Genomic DNA, 14168 nt, shown 5'->3' with positions numbered 1-14168 from the left:
TCAAACGAACCCACTATTATGGGAGAATTCTAGTAATTCTAGGCCTGGCAACTCTTCAGCACTGTCCACCTACCCAGATTCATCATTGGCTTCGGAAAGCTGAGTCGCCCCTGGGCGTCTCGGATGTTCGGGAGGGCTTGAGGTGGATCCAGGGAAATGTTGTCGCTGCCAAGCTCCATGTGCTCTGAGGTTGACTGCGTGTCATGGCCGCTGTCGTGCAACTCGTGGTGCTGCCGGAACTCATCTTGACGCTGAAGCTGCAGCTGGCGAAAGATCTCAAGCTCTAGATGTGCCCTGGAAAGTAAGCATAGATGAAAGCAGCTTAGCCATAGAAAGAAACTCTGTAAACAAAGTACATTGATCAAAACAGCTTAGAATGTGAAATCTGGGCAAAATACAGTTTCTGATGAGGTAACCAGCTCAACAATGTACATCTATTGTTTGGTAACCTATTTCTACCAAAAGAATTTGGGCCCAATTTCATAAAGCAGAAAAAATTGCTTAACGGATTAGTTTGCTTAGCAAAAAGTGGATGTGGCACCACTCAAAACAATGTAAATTTTATGGCATGTTGGCTGGTAACCTGTTCCTGCTATGCAAGACTTTTCTGTGCTTAGCAAGTTTTTGTGCTTACAAGCTTTATGAAATTGGGCTCAGCACTTGAGCATAAATGCACTCAGCACAGAAAAGAAACTCTGCTGCATACCTAAGCTGTTTCTCTCTGTCTTCGTCTGTGAAGCAGTTGCCATCGAGGAGTTCCCTTAGCTCAGGGTTGTGATTGTACAACTGGGTTTCAATCTTCTGCACCCTGTCCTCAAGGCGGGCGCTGTCAAAGAGATTCATCTAAAAGGGAAATAATAATAATAATAATAATAATAATAATAATAATAATAATAATAATAATAATAATAATAATAATAATAATAATAATAATAATAATAATAATAATAATAATAATAATAATAATAATAATAATAATAATAATAATAATAATAATAATAATAATAATAATAATAATAATAATAATAATAATAATAATAATAATAATAATAATAATAATAATAATAATAATAATAATAATAATAATAATTGTGGCTTCTTATATAGCGCACATGTCTGTCACTCAGTGACGCTCCTGGCGCTGTAATATACAGTATTTCCTGCAAGATTTGGGACTATGTTTTTGAATTATGAAACCTAATCCTGATAGCACCATGTAATGTAAATCAAAGCAAAACAGAGAAAAATTAAGATATAATTATGTTTTTCGCCCTACACCAGGAGTGCGTTCCACTCAGGCCAAACGGTTCTTATGTTTGCCAACTCTGCGGACGATTTCATAAGTTGACCGTGTTAAGTGCAGAAATTGGCAAACGTTCAAGGAAGGCGTTAGCTATGTTCGCCAACTAAAAAGAAATGCAGATAAAACAGTGAAAAAGCAATAACAAAACAATGAATATTATCCAAGTCTTACCTCCCAACTGGGACTCAAACCCGCACTGATAAGAAACACCCGAGTCCAATCCCGTGCTCGTAGTTGCTCGGCCCACAAACTATTAATGTCATGGCAATAATGGGAGACTTTCTGGGACGATAGAGGGCAGCAGACTTACCGGGTAAATCCATTGTTCTCAGAATTATGCGCATGTTCAGAACTACGTCAACAATGGAAATTTACCCGGTATGTCTGCTGCCACCTAGCATTGGAAAGTCTCCTATTGCCAAGACAATTCCCTGAGAAGGTTCACTAAATGGAGTTTCTCAGTGAAGTTATACCAAGAGGTACAACTTCCGTGTGGTGACACCACATGATGGGACCCCCTCTCCCCCCATTATAATACAACACTCAGTATTTTCCTGAAAGGTATGTGGGGCTAGGTTTGAAGTATGAGGCCTACTCCTTTCACATAGTACCCTGGTATGGTTTACAAAGTACTGTGGTGCAATATGCTGCCAATCAAACCAGAAACACCGAGGCGAACCTCTTCTCTTTTTGATAAGTGCAGTGGGTTCTTTTACGCCTGTTACACAACACACGGGACCAACGGCTTTACGTCCCATCCAAAGGAAGAAGCAATCATATGTATGAGTGTCTTGCTGAAGGACACAAGTGTCACCACCAGGACCCAAACCCACATTCTGCTGATCAAACACACCAGAGCTTCAGTCCCGTAGTCTAAACCACTAGGCCACGACACGCCATGTCATAACAACTTAGCAAAATGTCCCCTTTAAAAGGTCACTGGATGGAATTTTGTTGGGAAGTGGCAGAATAAAAACCAGATTCTGCCCTCGGAGCAGCCAGTACATACCTCGGAGCAGGTGCTAGACATCCCATCTTCCATCATGCCATGGGTGCAATCAGAGTCCTCAAAGTATCCATATGGCTTCTCTGGTAGGCCGTGCTGATTGGAGATGGCGTTCATCCGGAACAGCAGCTCATCCACCTGGTATTCGATCTCCGCCATCGTAAACTCCTGCCAGCAATAACACAAAGCATTTGATGAGTGAATATGCGAGTAAAGTTGAGATAGCCGAAAGTCCTGAGTGATTATGTCGATGCAGGAACAATACGCCGTAATTGGAAAAGACAATCTGAGAAGAGCTGCCATAACGCTTCTCAGATTCAAATTTTGGGGCATAAAACTTATATCTTTTTACATAACCACATAACTTCAGAGTGAAAGTTTTTTTTAAAATGGTTTATACTATTTAAAGCTGCTGTAGGCGTCTAACAAAAAGTTGTTATTGCCATTAATTTTAAAAATGATTACCAAATGAATACTTTCCCTTTAAAGGCAGTGGACACTATTGGTAATTACTCAAAATAATTATTGCCATAAAACCTTACTTTGTAACGAGCAATGGGGAGAGGTTGATGGTATAAAACATTGTGAGAAACAGCTCCCTCTGAAGTGACCTAGTTTTGGAGAAAGGGGTAATTTTCTACGAATTTGATTTCAAGACCTCAAGTTTAGAACTTGAGGTCTCGAAATCAACTATCTAAATGCACACAACTTCGTGTGACAATGGTGTTTTTTTCTTTCATAGTTATCTTGCAACTCCGACGACCGATCGAGCTCAAATTTTCACAGGTTTGTTACTTTATGCATATGTTGAGATACACCAAGAGAGAAGACTGGTTTTTGACAAATACCAATAGTGTACACTGTCTTTAAATGATGGGAAAGACAAACAGGCGAATGATTTTTTTTTTTTTAACAGCTTCTCTCTAACCAGGGATGATATTCTGAAAAAATGAAAAAGACTGAAATTTGTTCATCACTGGAGGTGAATTCCCATAACTTTTTTTCAATCGCCCGCCGGACGATTCAACCAGAATTCTCGATCGCGCGCAGGTTATTTTCACTAGCCCGCATATATTTACACACACAAAAATTGAGAGAAAAAAAAAAAAGAAAAAAAACGAAAGTGAAGCCTTAAAATTACGTTTTTGGAGGATTTTATCTTTTAATTAATACCTTAATTTATTCCTTTTCCATCAATAACTTAAATGACTTTGTTGTTGGGTTGATTTGAACATGTTTTGAACTCCGTTTGCCACAAAATCTTCATGAATCATTGATCAGTCAACACGCACATCGAGAAATAATTCAATAAACTTTTCGACGGCACAACGCAAGTGCGAAGTGAGGCAGCCAAAATGACACAGGGCATGAGACCCACAATGGTACCCTAGAAAATGTTGAGGTTTATTATGCTCTAAGGTGCATTGTTAACATGTACTAGGCTTATTTTACACTATTGTAGTTGTACATTGTTGTTGCCAGGCATATACTAGGCTAGGCTTTTTAATTTTTTTTATTTTTAGCGCCGATATTTTTTTTTTAAACACAGAATTCCGCGGAAACGTGAAAGAGTTGCATGCCTGAAATGAAAGCGAGAGCTAATATAAATTGGTCAAGACGAAACTCACTCACCGTTGGTAAAGTTGTTGGCTTGTCTTCCTCAGGGAGTCTTCTGAGTCCGACACGGATCAGGAACATATTCCAGAAGAAGAAAATGACCTCTTTGCCACCCACGGCCTGAATGCCTTCCTGCTTGGTCTTCTTGTAGCTGTGACACAAGATGGCTTTTATCTATCCAGGTAAGAAATTATTATTGTTCATGGTTTATTAAAATACTGCAATACAGCCGCTAAAAGCCGAAATGTAAAAATATTCCATATTTTACATAAAAAGAATGAAATATCAAATAGTTGATAATAAAAACATATAAACACATGCAACCAATTTGTGACAGTATAATATATAACAAAATCCCAGTTGGCAAACTATAAACAAATTTTAGTAATCCAATAATGGCTATTTATATTGATTACTATAAACATAACTGCCACAGGGAATCAGCCAGATGTTCACAAAATGCAAACAAGAGACGGAACAGAGGAACTAATATAATAATACTAGGTAATAATAACTAGACGCAGTTGTAAGGTAACAAACATTGGAGGTAGTTGGAAGAAGAATTACCAAAAAATTCCATACATATCAAGAGGGCATTAACAAGCCTACGGTTGAAAACTATAAATGACAGTGGTCGCCTGACCAAATATTTTCACAAGAGGGCTAAAAAACATTCACAGTTAAAAGTGACAAAGTCATCAACTGCTACTTATTTCAAACGTCTTTAGTACAGGTAAGTGTTATGCAAGTGACAGTGTTTCATTGATTTCTGTGGGCTAAGTAAAAGGGCACTTGGGAAGCAACTGGTCCCACTTTCTTACAAGGGGCGTGTTTCAGGGAACCTGACCCCCAAAAAGTTTGTGAAGTAGAATCCAATGATCGAAACAATTTCCTGAAGCTATGCAACAGGCCTGGAATTTCATTACAAAAAAGGCAAGGCCATTTTGCAAAGAGTACTTCCATTGGAAAATCATAAAGTCAATGGGAACCTTTGAAGGGCACCAAGGCCAAGACCAGGGGCATCGGAGGCCATGGCCTCCGTGGCCTGCGTGTAATTCCAGGCCTGATGCAAGGAATGAATTGGTAAAGACCTGGGCCCAATTTCATAGCACTGCTTAGCGGCCGATTTTGTGCTTACTGTGCAATTTCTATTTCATAGCGCTGCTAACGGTAAGCACACGAAAAGGCATGCTAACCTTCCGGTGCTTGCCGCTCGAAAATAAATGATGTCACAATGCAAATCCACGGTAAACACGCAATATGGCCGCCCAATTTTTCTGCTAACCTGTAAAATATGCTAAGGCTTAAGCAAATTTTTCTGCTACAGTAAGCATGCAAATTTGCTTACCGTTAAGCAGCGCTATAAATTGGGCCCAGAAACAGTTCCACTCACCAATCCAGCCATTAGAACGACCATACAGATGATGTACACAGAGTAGAACATCGGCCACAAGGTAGGGAACTCCATGGCGAGACCTTGGGCATCTGAAGGGTGGCCTACAATCATGCCAATTAGGATGTTAGGGGAGATGTGCAGGTGCTTCAGTGGGTAGAAATGGGTGCAGAACAGGAGCACACCCAGACAGGCAAAGGCGACTTCAAGGATCACTAGGTACAACTATTTGAAATGGATGTCAACAGAAGCAGGGAGTTCAGTAAAAAAAAAAAAAAAAAATTGAAAAACAAAACAATTAAAGAATAATAACGGTTTTTTTTGTGTTTTTTTTGGAAAACCCATATATACTGTCTTCTTGGAACGAAATATCAAAATGTAGATCAAATAATAACTTGAGCAGCTTATTATCTTTGATTGTGCTTTAGTTTTTCAGAAATGAGTAAAACATTGTCACAAAAATATGTTTTACATGCTAAAATAATTTTTCCTCTTTATAGACAAAAATTATTTCCATGACATTGTTTTACTCATTTCTCAAAAACTACAGCACCCCAGCAAGTAATATTTAAAGGGAAGCTTTCTACCATCATTATTTTCAAACTGTGAGTTTGATGTAAATTTGTATACATTGTATTTGTGTCCTACAAAAAGTACTTAGCCCTTTTAACCAGTAGAAACTGTCTGCATTTGTATTCAGATTGAAGGGGGGGGGGATAAAACAGTGAAACCAACTTACAGCAAATACAAGAATTTCTTTGACTGCGCCATCAATGACGGCCCCAAACATTGCAACAGTCTGGTTGAAACGCAGTAAATGTAGGAACTTGATGCAGGCAAGGAAGATAATACTCCCCAATAAATCCTTCAGAATCTGTTGGGAGAAAAACAATAAATTATTAAAGGAACATTACAAAAAGTGGTTTTGATACCAAAAAAGTTGCTTGCAGTGTAATCCGCCATTATTACACATACACTGACCAACCTGTAGAAGTTTGAGATCGATCGGCCATCTGGGCCACGGGAGAAGAGTGAAAAACTAGCTACAAATTTTGCATTGCATCGATGCCAAAACAAAAATAACTAAAACGCTTACTGAGCGATAAACTCCAAACGCAAAATTAGATTATTTATTTCTCATCAAGTATGACATTTCAGACAGAAATATTTCAAGGGATGTTTTCTACTATCATCATCATTAAAGCGTGTACGTTTTATGTAAATCTGTGATCTTCTTGATTTTTGTTTCTTACCAATTCTGTAGCGTTCCTTTAACAACACTTTTCTTCAAATATAACTGGTTAAAAGTTATCCGCACTCAACAAGTTGACACACTATGGTAGGGTTTGTGGTAACATCATGGAAATAAAGTCTGTCTGAAAGGGAACCTGTGGTGTGCTTTTTGGAATCACCACAGCGAAAAAAACAGAGTGCATCCATGTTGCTACCCCAAACCACAAAAGATTGTATATCAACTTTGCAAAGTCTTGAATCCCACAGGCTAAATCTTTATAAGTGCCATGTCTTTAATTTACAATAGTGAACACTGATGCTTTTTTCCAAATAAGGGGGACCAGACTAAGTTAACTTCCAGCTTCGTTTTTGGTCACTGGTTTGGTAACAGACAAATCCAACCATCAACCGGGTTGGAACAATTTGTAAATGCAACCAGTGTGAATTTGTAGACAAATGTTAAACTTTCTCTTTTACAAATACTTGCAAACAAATTAGTAGGGAAAAACAACAGGGAAAAGGTGGAGTGCAAGGTCTGTAGCATTGACATTTGAAATAAACACAATGTCTAGTTTGTTTTAAATTGTTTTTCTTACTCTTCTCACTGAGCCTTAATCCACTCACCTGATCCCAGTAAGCAAGGAAGGACATATCTACAAACTCCTCCATGTAGGTTCCTCTCAGGTGCTGAGTGGCATTGTTGACAAAGACAAAACGGCAAACGTACAAAGCAAAGTACGTCAGTGACAAAAGTATCATGCCAATCTGGGGGGGAAAGAGGAAGGAAAAGAGATGACTTGGCATCAGAAAATCTGCAGATTAACCCAAACCCCTTAACAAATTGTAAAGCAAAGCTAAGGTGCTTTCAAGTTCATATTTGATTGTTAAAGGCTCTGGACACCTTTGATAAATGTCAAAGACCAGTATTCTCACTTGGTGTTTCCCAACATATGCATAAAATAACAAAACTGAAAAATTTGACTCAATTGGTCATTAAAATTGCAAGAAAATAATGAAAGAAAAAACACCCTTTCAGATGCCTAAACAAGTATTAAAAGACTTCAGGCCTGCAAAGAGAAATTACCTCTTTCTCAAAATTAACGCTACTTCAGAGGGAGCCTTTTTTGACAATGTTTTATACTATCAACAGCTCTCCACTGCTTTATACCAATTAAGTTGTTATGCTAACAATTATTTGGAGTAATAACCAGTAGTGTCCAGTGCCTTTAACAAAAAGAGTCAACAAATAATATTGAGTCTACAAAAGTCACTCTGCATTAAGCCCTACCTCAATCCATGACCACGCACTTTGGAAGAATTGCGCTTTGATCTTGACGAGTTTCTGAACTGCTCTCATGCCAGATACTGCAACTAGAAGTAAGAACAGAAGCTGGATGGCAAACAAACAAAAGTAAATAAATCAAATTAGTATCATTTTGTTATTGTACATGTACCTTGGGCGACCCTATGAGAACAAAATTCTGCAGGTTTTTCAAGGTGTGAATATTGTGCAATATTTTGGTTGGTGAACACAACCCTTCTCACATCGTCTAAATAGATAGCTATGGGCACTGTGGTTGGTGAACACAACCCTTCTCACATCGTCTAAACAGATACATGTAGCTATGGGCACTGTGTGGTGAACACAACCCTTCTCACATCGTCTAAACAGATAGCTATGGGCACTGTGGTTGGTGAACACAACCCTTCTCACATCGTCTAAACAGATAGCTATGGGCACTGTGTGGTGAACACAACCCTTCTCACATCGTCTAAACAGATAGCTATGGGCACTGTGGTTGGTGAACACAACCCTTCTCACATCGTCTAAACAGATAGCTATGGGTACTGTGTGGTGAACACAACCCTTCTCACATCGTCTTAACAGATAGCTATGGGCACTGTGCACCCTAGACAATTTTCTTTGTGATTTATAATAATTATAATAACAGTAATACCAAGCATTTAAATATCTTCTACTTAACAAATGACAACGCTAACAGTAAACAGACAATGATTAATAGAAAAGGTAGGTTTTGAGTAAGGGAATAAAAGTGTAGTGACGAGGTCTTAAACGGCTGTTTAAAGCCAGCAGGGTTGTGGCCGTGTGATAAAGGCCAGAGCCTTGTGGCGCATTTTTATGAGACAGTTTTTGGATATGCAGTTGTGCGTGTTGTAATGCATCCTTGTTTCCATGGGCTAATGGCGCGGTGATATCAATCCCACCAGGGAACAAGGTTGTGCGCTAACCCGCACAATGCTATCCGTAAACAACCGGCTATAAACAACTCCAGCTGGTTATTATCAACCGTTTAAACACCCCCACGTGACGCGCTCTCCACCAATAGGAATAGCGAAACAGTCTGGGTGTATTTATGAATAGCTTTTTAAACTACATTTAAGCCAACTGCCTTAATTTTAGTGTTGGGATATTGTTAGATTTCTCTAAATATCTAGAGGTTTGGTCAAAACAATGGCTGAGTTTCCCTTCCCGTGATGGCACTTCACCACTTACACAAACATCTATAGAGGGTGGGAAATCATGCAACTATCCCTTTTTCAAGACAAATTGAGGAAAAATCTAAGGCGTGGTGAATCTATCTTTTTTTTAGGTAGTGAACATTTCTTGAGGAAAATGTTTCTCACCAATAAAAAAATTGAGCAAACAGAATTAGCTGTTGCAAACTGCTTACCAACTGAAATGAGCTATGGTATAAATGCAATCAATAGTTAATGACCTGAAGTTTTGTTCCTAGCAAATTCTTTCTCGAAGGCTAAAACAAAAGAATTGTAACAATTTCTTGACTGGTTTTTACCCATACACCAGTGTGTGTTAGCACTGTATACTCAGTACTTTCCAGAGTCCTGTGGAAAAATATCACGGGCATATAACTCGAGTGGAATTCCAACGCACAACCCTTGCAATTCTAGAGCAGTGTCTTACCAAGTAGACTACCGAGATTGCCCGGTAGCTAGAGGCAGTTTGATTCCTATGTTTTGGCAGCAGGTACCGCATTGATATCAGGGTTCTTTTAACAATTCTCACCTCACCGCACATGATGAAATAATCATAGGAGGTCTCATAATGATGCAGCAGGACGGACTCAATCTTGGGCAGGGGATGGACAGCACCAGTGCCTGGCATTTCAGCAAGCAAAGCCACCGACCTGCAGAATAATGCAGTTAGATGTTTGAGTTTAGAGACAGTGAATAAAAATGGTATGAGTCAGATATCAATTACACAAAATAAATAGACCTATACCTTAAAGGCAGTGGACACTATTGGTAATTACACAAAATAATTATAAGCAAAAACCTTACTTGGTAACAAATAATAGGGAGAGGTTGATAGTATAAAACATTGTGAGAAACGGCTCCCTCTGAAGTGACGTAGTATTTGAGAAAGAAGTAATTTTCCACAAATTTGATTTTGAGACCTCAGATTTAGAATCTGAGGTCTCGAAATCAAGCATCTGAAAGTACACATCTTCGTGTGACAAGGGTGTTTTTTCTTTCATTATTATCTCGCAACTTCGATGACCGATTGAGCTCAAATTTTCACAGGTTTGTTATTTCATGCATATGTTGAGATACTCCAAGTGACTCGACTGGTCTTTGACAATTACCAATAGTGTCCAGTGTCTTTAACATAGCACTGTTACAAGGTGCTGTGGTTGAATATGCAGCCAATAAAACCAGAAGCACCAGGGCAGAACCCTTCTCTTTTTGATAAGTGCCCTGGGCTCCTGCGTGCATTACACAACACATGGGAACAACAGGACTCGAACCCACACTCTGCTGAACAGAAACACCACAGCTCCAGTCCAGTGCTTTTACCCGCTCGGTCAAGACAAAAATTGCAAACTACATATAATTTTTTTTATTTATTTTTAAACAGACTTATGGTATAAATGCAAAAAATAGTCTGATGTTTTCAGAGCTGCCAACATTTAAAACTTGCAATCAGCCTCAATGGACCGTTCCGGCTTTCCACTAAGCTCCGCCCACCGCGCACGTGAGCAAGACACGTGTACGAGCACTCCCAATGACATTCTGCACGATTCTGCCGCGCGTGCCAAATATACGCGCACGCATGACCGAGTTTGTCCGACCACAATCATTGCTGTGATTGGTCACATGGGTGAACGCGCACAGTTTGATTGACAGGCCGGATCGGTCCATAGGGATGTTGTGCACAACATTCAGAGAGATATTTAGAATTGCATTCAAAATAACAGGGGAACAAGTTGCCCTAATCAGGGTGATTTTCAAATTTGCTCATTTTCAGGTAACGCAATGTGAGATACGAACAATGCAGTTTGGGGTAACACACCTTTGTTGCCATGGATAAACCAATCAGAGTCAAGGATTACAGTTTGCCTGAAGACGCTAATAATAATAATAACCCCACAGGTTGAGGTCATTGGGAAGAACCGTGATTCCTGGCGGGATAATACCGGCCCCAGCTGTAAAAATCACAACCTGGATCCAAGTGGGATTTTTCTTAATAAGATTTTTGCTAGTGGGAATTTCAGATTTATTTAGTAATTGTTTTTGATTTTAATTTTTAATTTTTATAGAATACAAAGGTATTGGGACATTTTGTTTATCAAACTCGGTTGACACTCTGCTATAGACCATGTGAACTCTGTGTGACTTTGTACATTCTTTGAATATTCTGGCAGGCAAGATATACTACAGTGGTCCTATTGGAAAGTTGACATATTGTGTCATAATTTCCACATAATCCAAGAGTTATGAAAGTATGGACAAGTTTTGAGATGTGCCCCCTTTGATCATTTCAAAAGTTGATAAGAATTAGACAGTGCAATCTCCATAAAATATAAGATTTTATGTTTTCTTCCATTAGGCTGTGTGCAAATCGTGCCTGCAGTAAGTCCACACTCTGTGGCTCTTTTGTAAACATGTGATGTCACAGGTCACATCGTCTATATGAAGCGTTGAAATAAATATTGATGAAATATTGACTTCTCAGGCTGTTTTGACATATCAGGGCAAAGTTTAAAGACACTGGACACTATTGGTAATTGTCAAAGACCAGTCGAGTCACTTGGTGTATCTCAAGATATGCATAAAATAACAAACCTGTGAAAATTTGAGCTCAATTGGCCATCGAAGTTGCCAGATAATAATGAAAGAAAAAACACCTTGTCACACGAAGCTGTGTGCTTTCAGATGCTTGATTTCGGGACCTCAAATTCTAAATCCGAGGTCTCAAAATCAAATTTGCGGAAAATTACTACTTTCTCGAAAACTACGTCACTTCAGAGGGAGCCGTTTCACACAATGTCTTATACTATCAACCTCTCCCCATTACTCGTTACCAAGTAAGGTTTTATGCTAATAATTATTTTGAGTAATTACCAATCGTGTCCACTGCCCTTTAAAGGTAAGACACAAACTTGGTTATTTACAGAATATACAGGATTTTTAAGGATAAAAACACCCTTACTTAACTTCAGTCAGAAAACTTGCTATTCCTTTTTTTTGCTTTTGTGAAATATTTTCCTCTTAAAGGTTAGTAATAGCTCATACTGCAGCCATGTCAGCACCACACAAACAATAACTAACCACATAAAAGTGTTTGTGTGCTGATATTCTGCGACCTGTTCACAGCAATATGAAATATATTAAAATCTACTCCAGCTGTAACCATCAGTGGTCATTACTCTTTCCCCATATCATGTACATTTTAATTGTTTACACTAAAAACCATCAAAGACTCACGGGGTGCAGAAAGCAACGTTTCAGGTGTGTATGCATGATTTTGTTGTTATTAAAGAGTAATATATAAAGAGAATGTCAAATAAAATGTTGTGATCTACACTTTTAGTGGGGAAAAACTCTCTTACCTTATATAAATAATGGTGTAAATTGCCATTGCATTTGTTCAAAATCATTCAATGAAAGTATTCTTTAAAAAATGGGTTGGTATATTCCTGTGACATGTTTTACTTGATTTTATTGGGCAGGGGTTGGGTGGGGGGGGGGGTTCTGCCTGCTATAATAAGGGAATAAAAGGGTAGCGACGAGTTCTTACACAACCGTTTAAAGACGGCAGGCAACGACCCTACGAGTCACTACTCTTTTATTCCCATTCATAAATGCCCTTTTATTAAAAAACGTAAAAAAAATACAATTAGACACTTTGACAATTGAAAATTCGAGGTTTGAAATATTTTTTTCTAAAACTTTGTCAAGAGTCTGATTTAGCAAACTTTCCTGGCGATGTACATTCAACAGTGACACACGGGCCCTTCTGCGCTACCCAAAAAGTCATCAATATTTAGCCTATTACCACCAAATTTTCACTAGTTTTTGCCAACGTACTTACCTGACAACCTTGCTGACCATGGCCGAATCACCTGAAAAGAGTAAAAAGAGTCCCCCAAGGAGCCTGTTGGGGTGCAAGATGGCTGCCAGTCTTGTCATGGTTCATTGGCCAATGTGAACACCAAGCTGGACAAAATTCTCGCTACTCTGGAGACCATGGGTGCTAGACTGTCCACCCTTGAAGTCAACCTCCGGGATACGGATCATTGTGTTAGTGCCAACATCAAGGACATTAACGACCTGAAAACATCTCTGGAAATGCTTGAGAAGCAACATATGAATCTCCTAGCAGCCACAAACAGCAGGTTCGACGGTCACCATAGTGATACACACAAGCTTAGTAACCAGCTAGACGATCTTCAAAACCGGAACAGGAGAAATAACATCGTCATCCATGGTGTCCCAGAGGGATCTGAGAAAGATCAAAAGTCCTGCGAGGAGTTTGTGGCAGGCTTTTTAGCTTTCCACATGAAGCTGGAGGGAAGTGAAGAAGTTGAAATCGAACGGGCCCACCGCACTCCGGGAAACCATCAATCTCGCTCCGGGTCCGGTACTCAGACTCGCCCACGACTAATTCATGTCAAGCTCCTCAGGTATACAGACAGAAAATTCATTCTCAAAAACGCCGCCCGAACCTTGAAGAACAATCCCTACAGAGGAGCTAACATCTACATCCGTTCAAGACCTTTCAGCTTGGTGAAGCAACCCCCATCTCCTAGCTTGTTTTCTTCATAGTGCAACCCACGTCAGCTGAGAAATTTTCTTCTGAGTGTTATCACATTATTTCTTTAAATTTAATTGTATATTATTTTCACAAATCAATCTTATTGGAATGTACCTGTGTTATTTTCTTGTAAATCAAGTTACCCCATGTTGCTTTATATTGTGGTGCCATTTTGTTCCCTTTGCATTCATCAGTCTGCACACTGTGCATCTTCTTATTCTTAGCTTGATAATCACCCCCATTGTACTTTATCAGTCTACTTGTCCATCGTCACCAATTTGAATTCATTTCACACAATGAGTGATAACGAAAGCGCAAGTAGTGACGACAGTAGCTCTGAGCCATTGAATGACACTACTCTTCGTTTCAATGATTGTGGTTTTCCAACACTAGGTGGCAGCAGACATACCGGGTAAATTTCCATTGTTTACGTAGTTCTGAACATGCGCATAATTCTGAGAACAATGGATTTACCCGGTAAGTCTGCTGCCCTCTATCGTCCCAGAAAGTCTCCCATTAGAAAATGACTCCTTTTCAA

General features: G+C 39.2%; 1 protein-coding gene across 1 annotated transcript in view; it reads right to left on the bottom strand.

Annotated features, from left to right (window-relative positions):
• The window catches only part of LOC117299811, a 150895-nt gene that overhangs the window by 3254 nt on the left and 133473 nt on the right, over positions 1-14168 (bottom strand). The window contains exons 53-61 of the mRNA XM_033783335.1: positions 9599-9719; positions 7841-7942; positions 7177-7317; positions 6059-6193; positions 5320-5544; positions 3942-4100; positions 2313-2477; positions 707-843; positions 74-294 (exon numbers count right to left, since the gene is read on the bottom strand). Of these exons, the coding sequence (XP_033639226.1) occupies positions 74-294; positions 707-843; positions 2313-2477; positions 3942-4100; positions 5320-5544; positions 6059-6193; positions 7177-7317; positions 7841-7942; positions 9599-9719 (1406 nt within the window). The remainder of the gene's footprint in view (positions 1-73; positions 295-706; positions 844-2312; positions 2478-3941; positions 4101-5319; positions 5545-6058; positions 6194-7176; positions 7318-7840; positions 7943-9598; positions 9720-14168) is intronic.

Source organism: Asterias rubens, chromosome 15 (genome assembly GCF_902459465.1).
Source record: "Asterias rubens chromosome 15, eAstRub1.3, whole genome shotgun sequence".
NCBI lineage: Eukaryota > Metazoa > Echinodermata > Asteroidea > Forcipulatida > Asteriidae > Asterias > Asterias rubens.
This window is presented reverse-complemented; position numbering and strand designations above follow the sequence as displayed.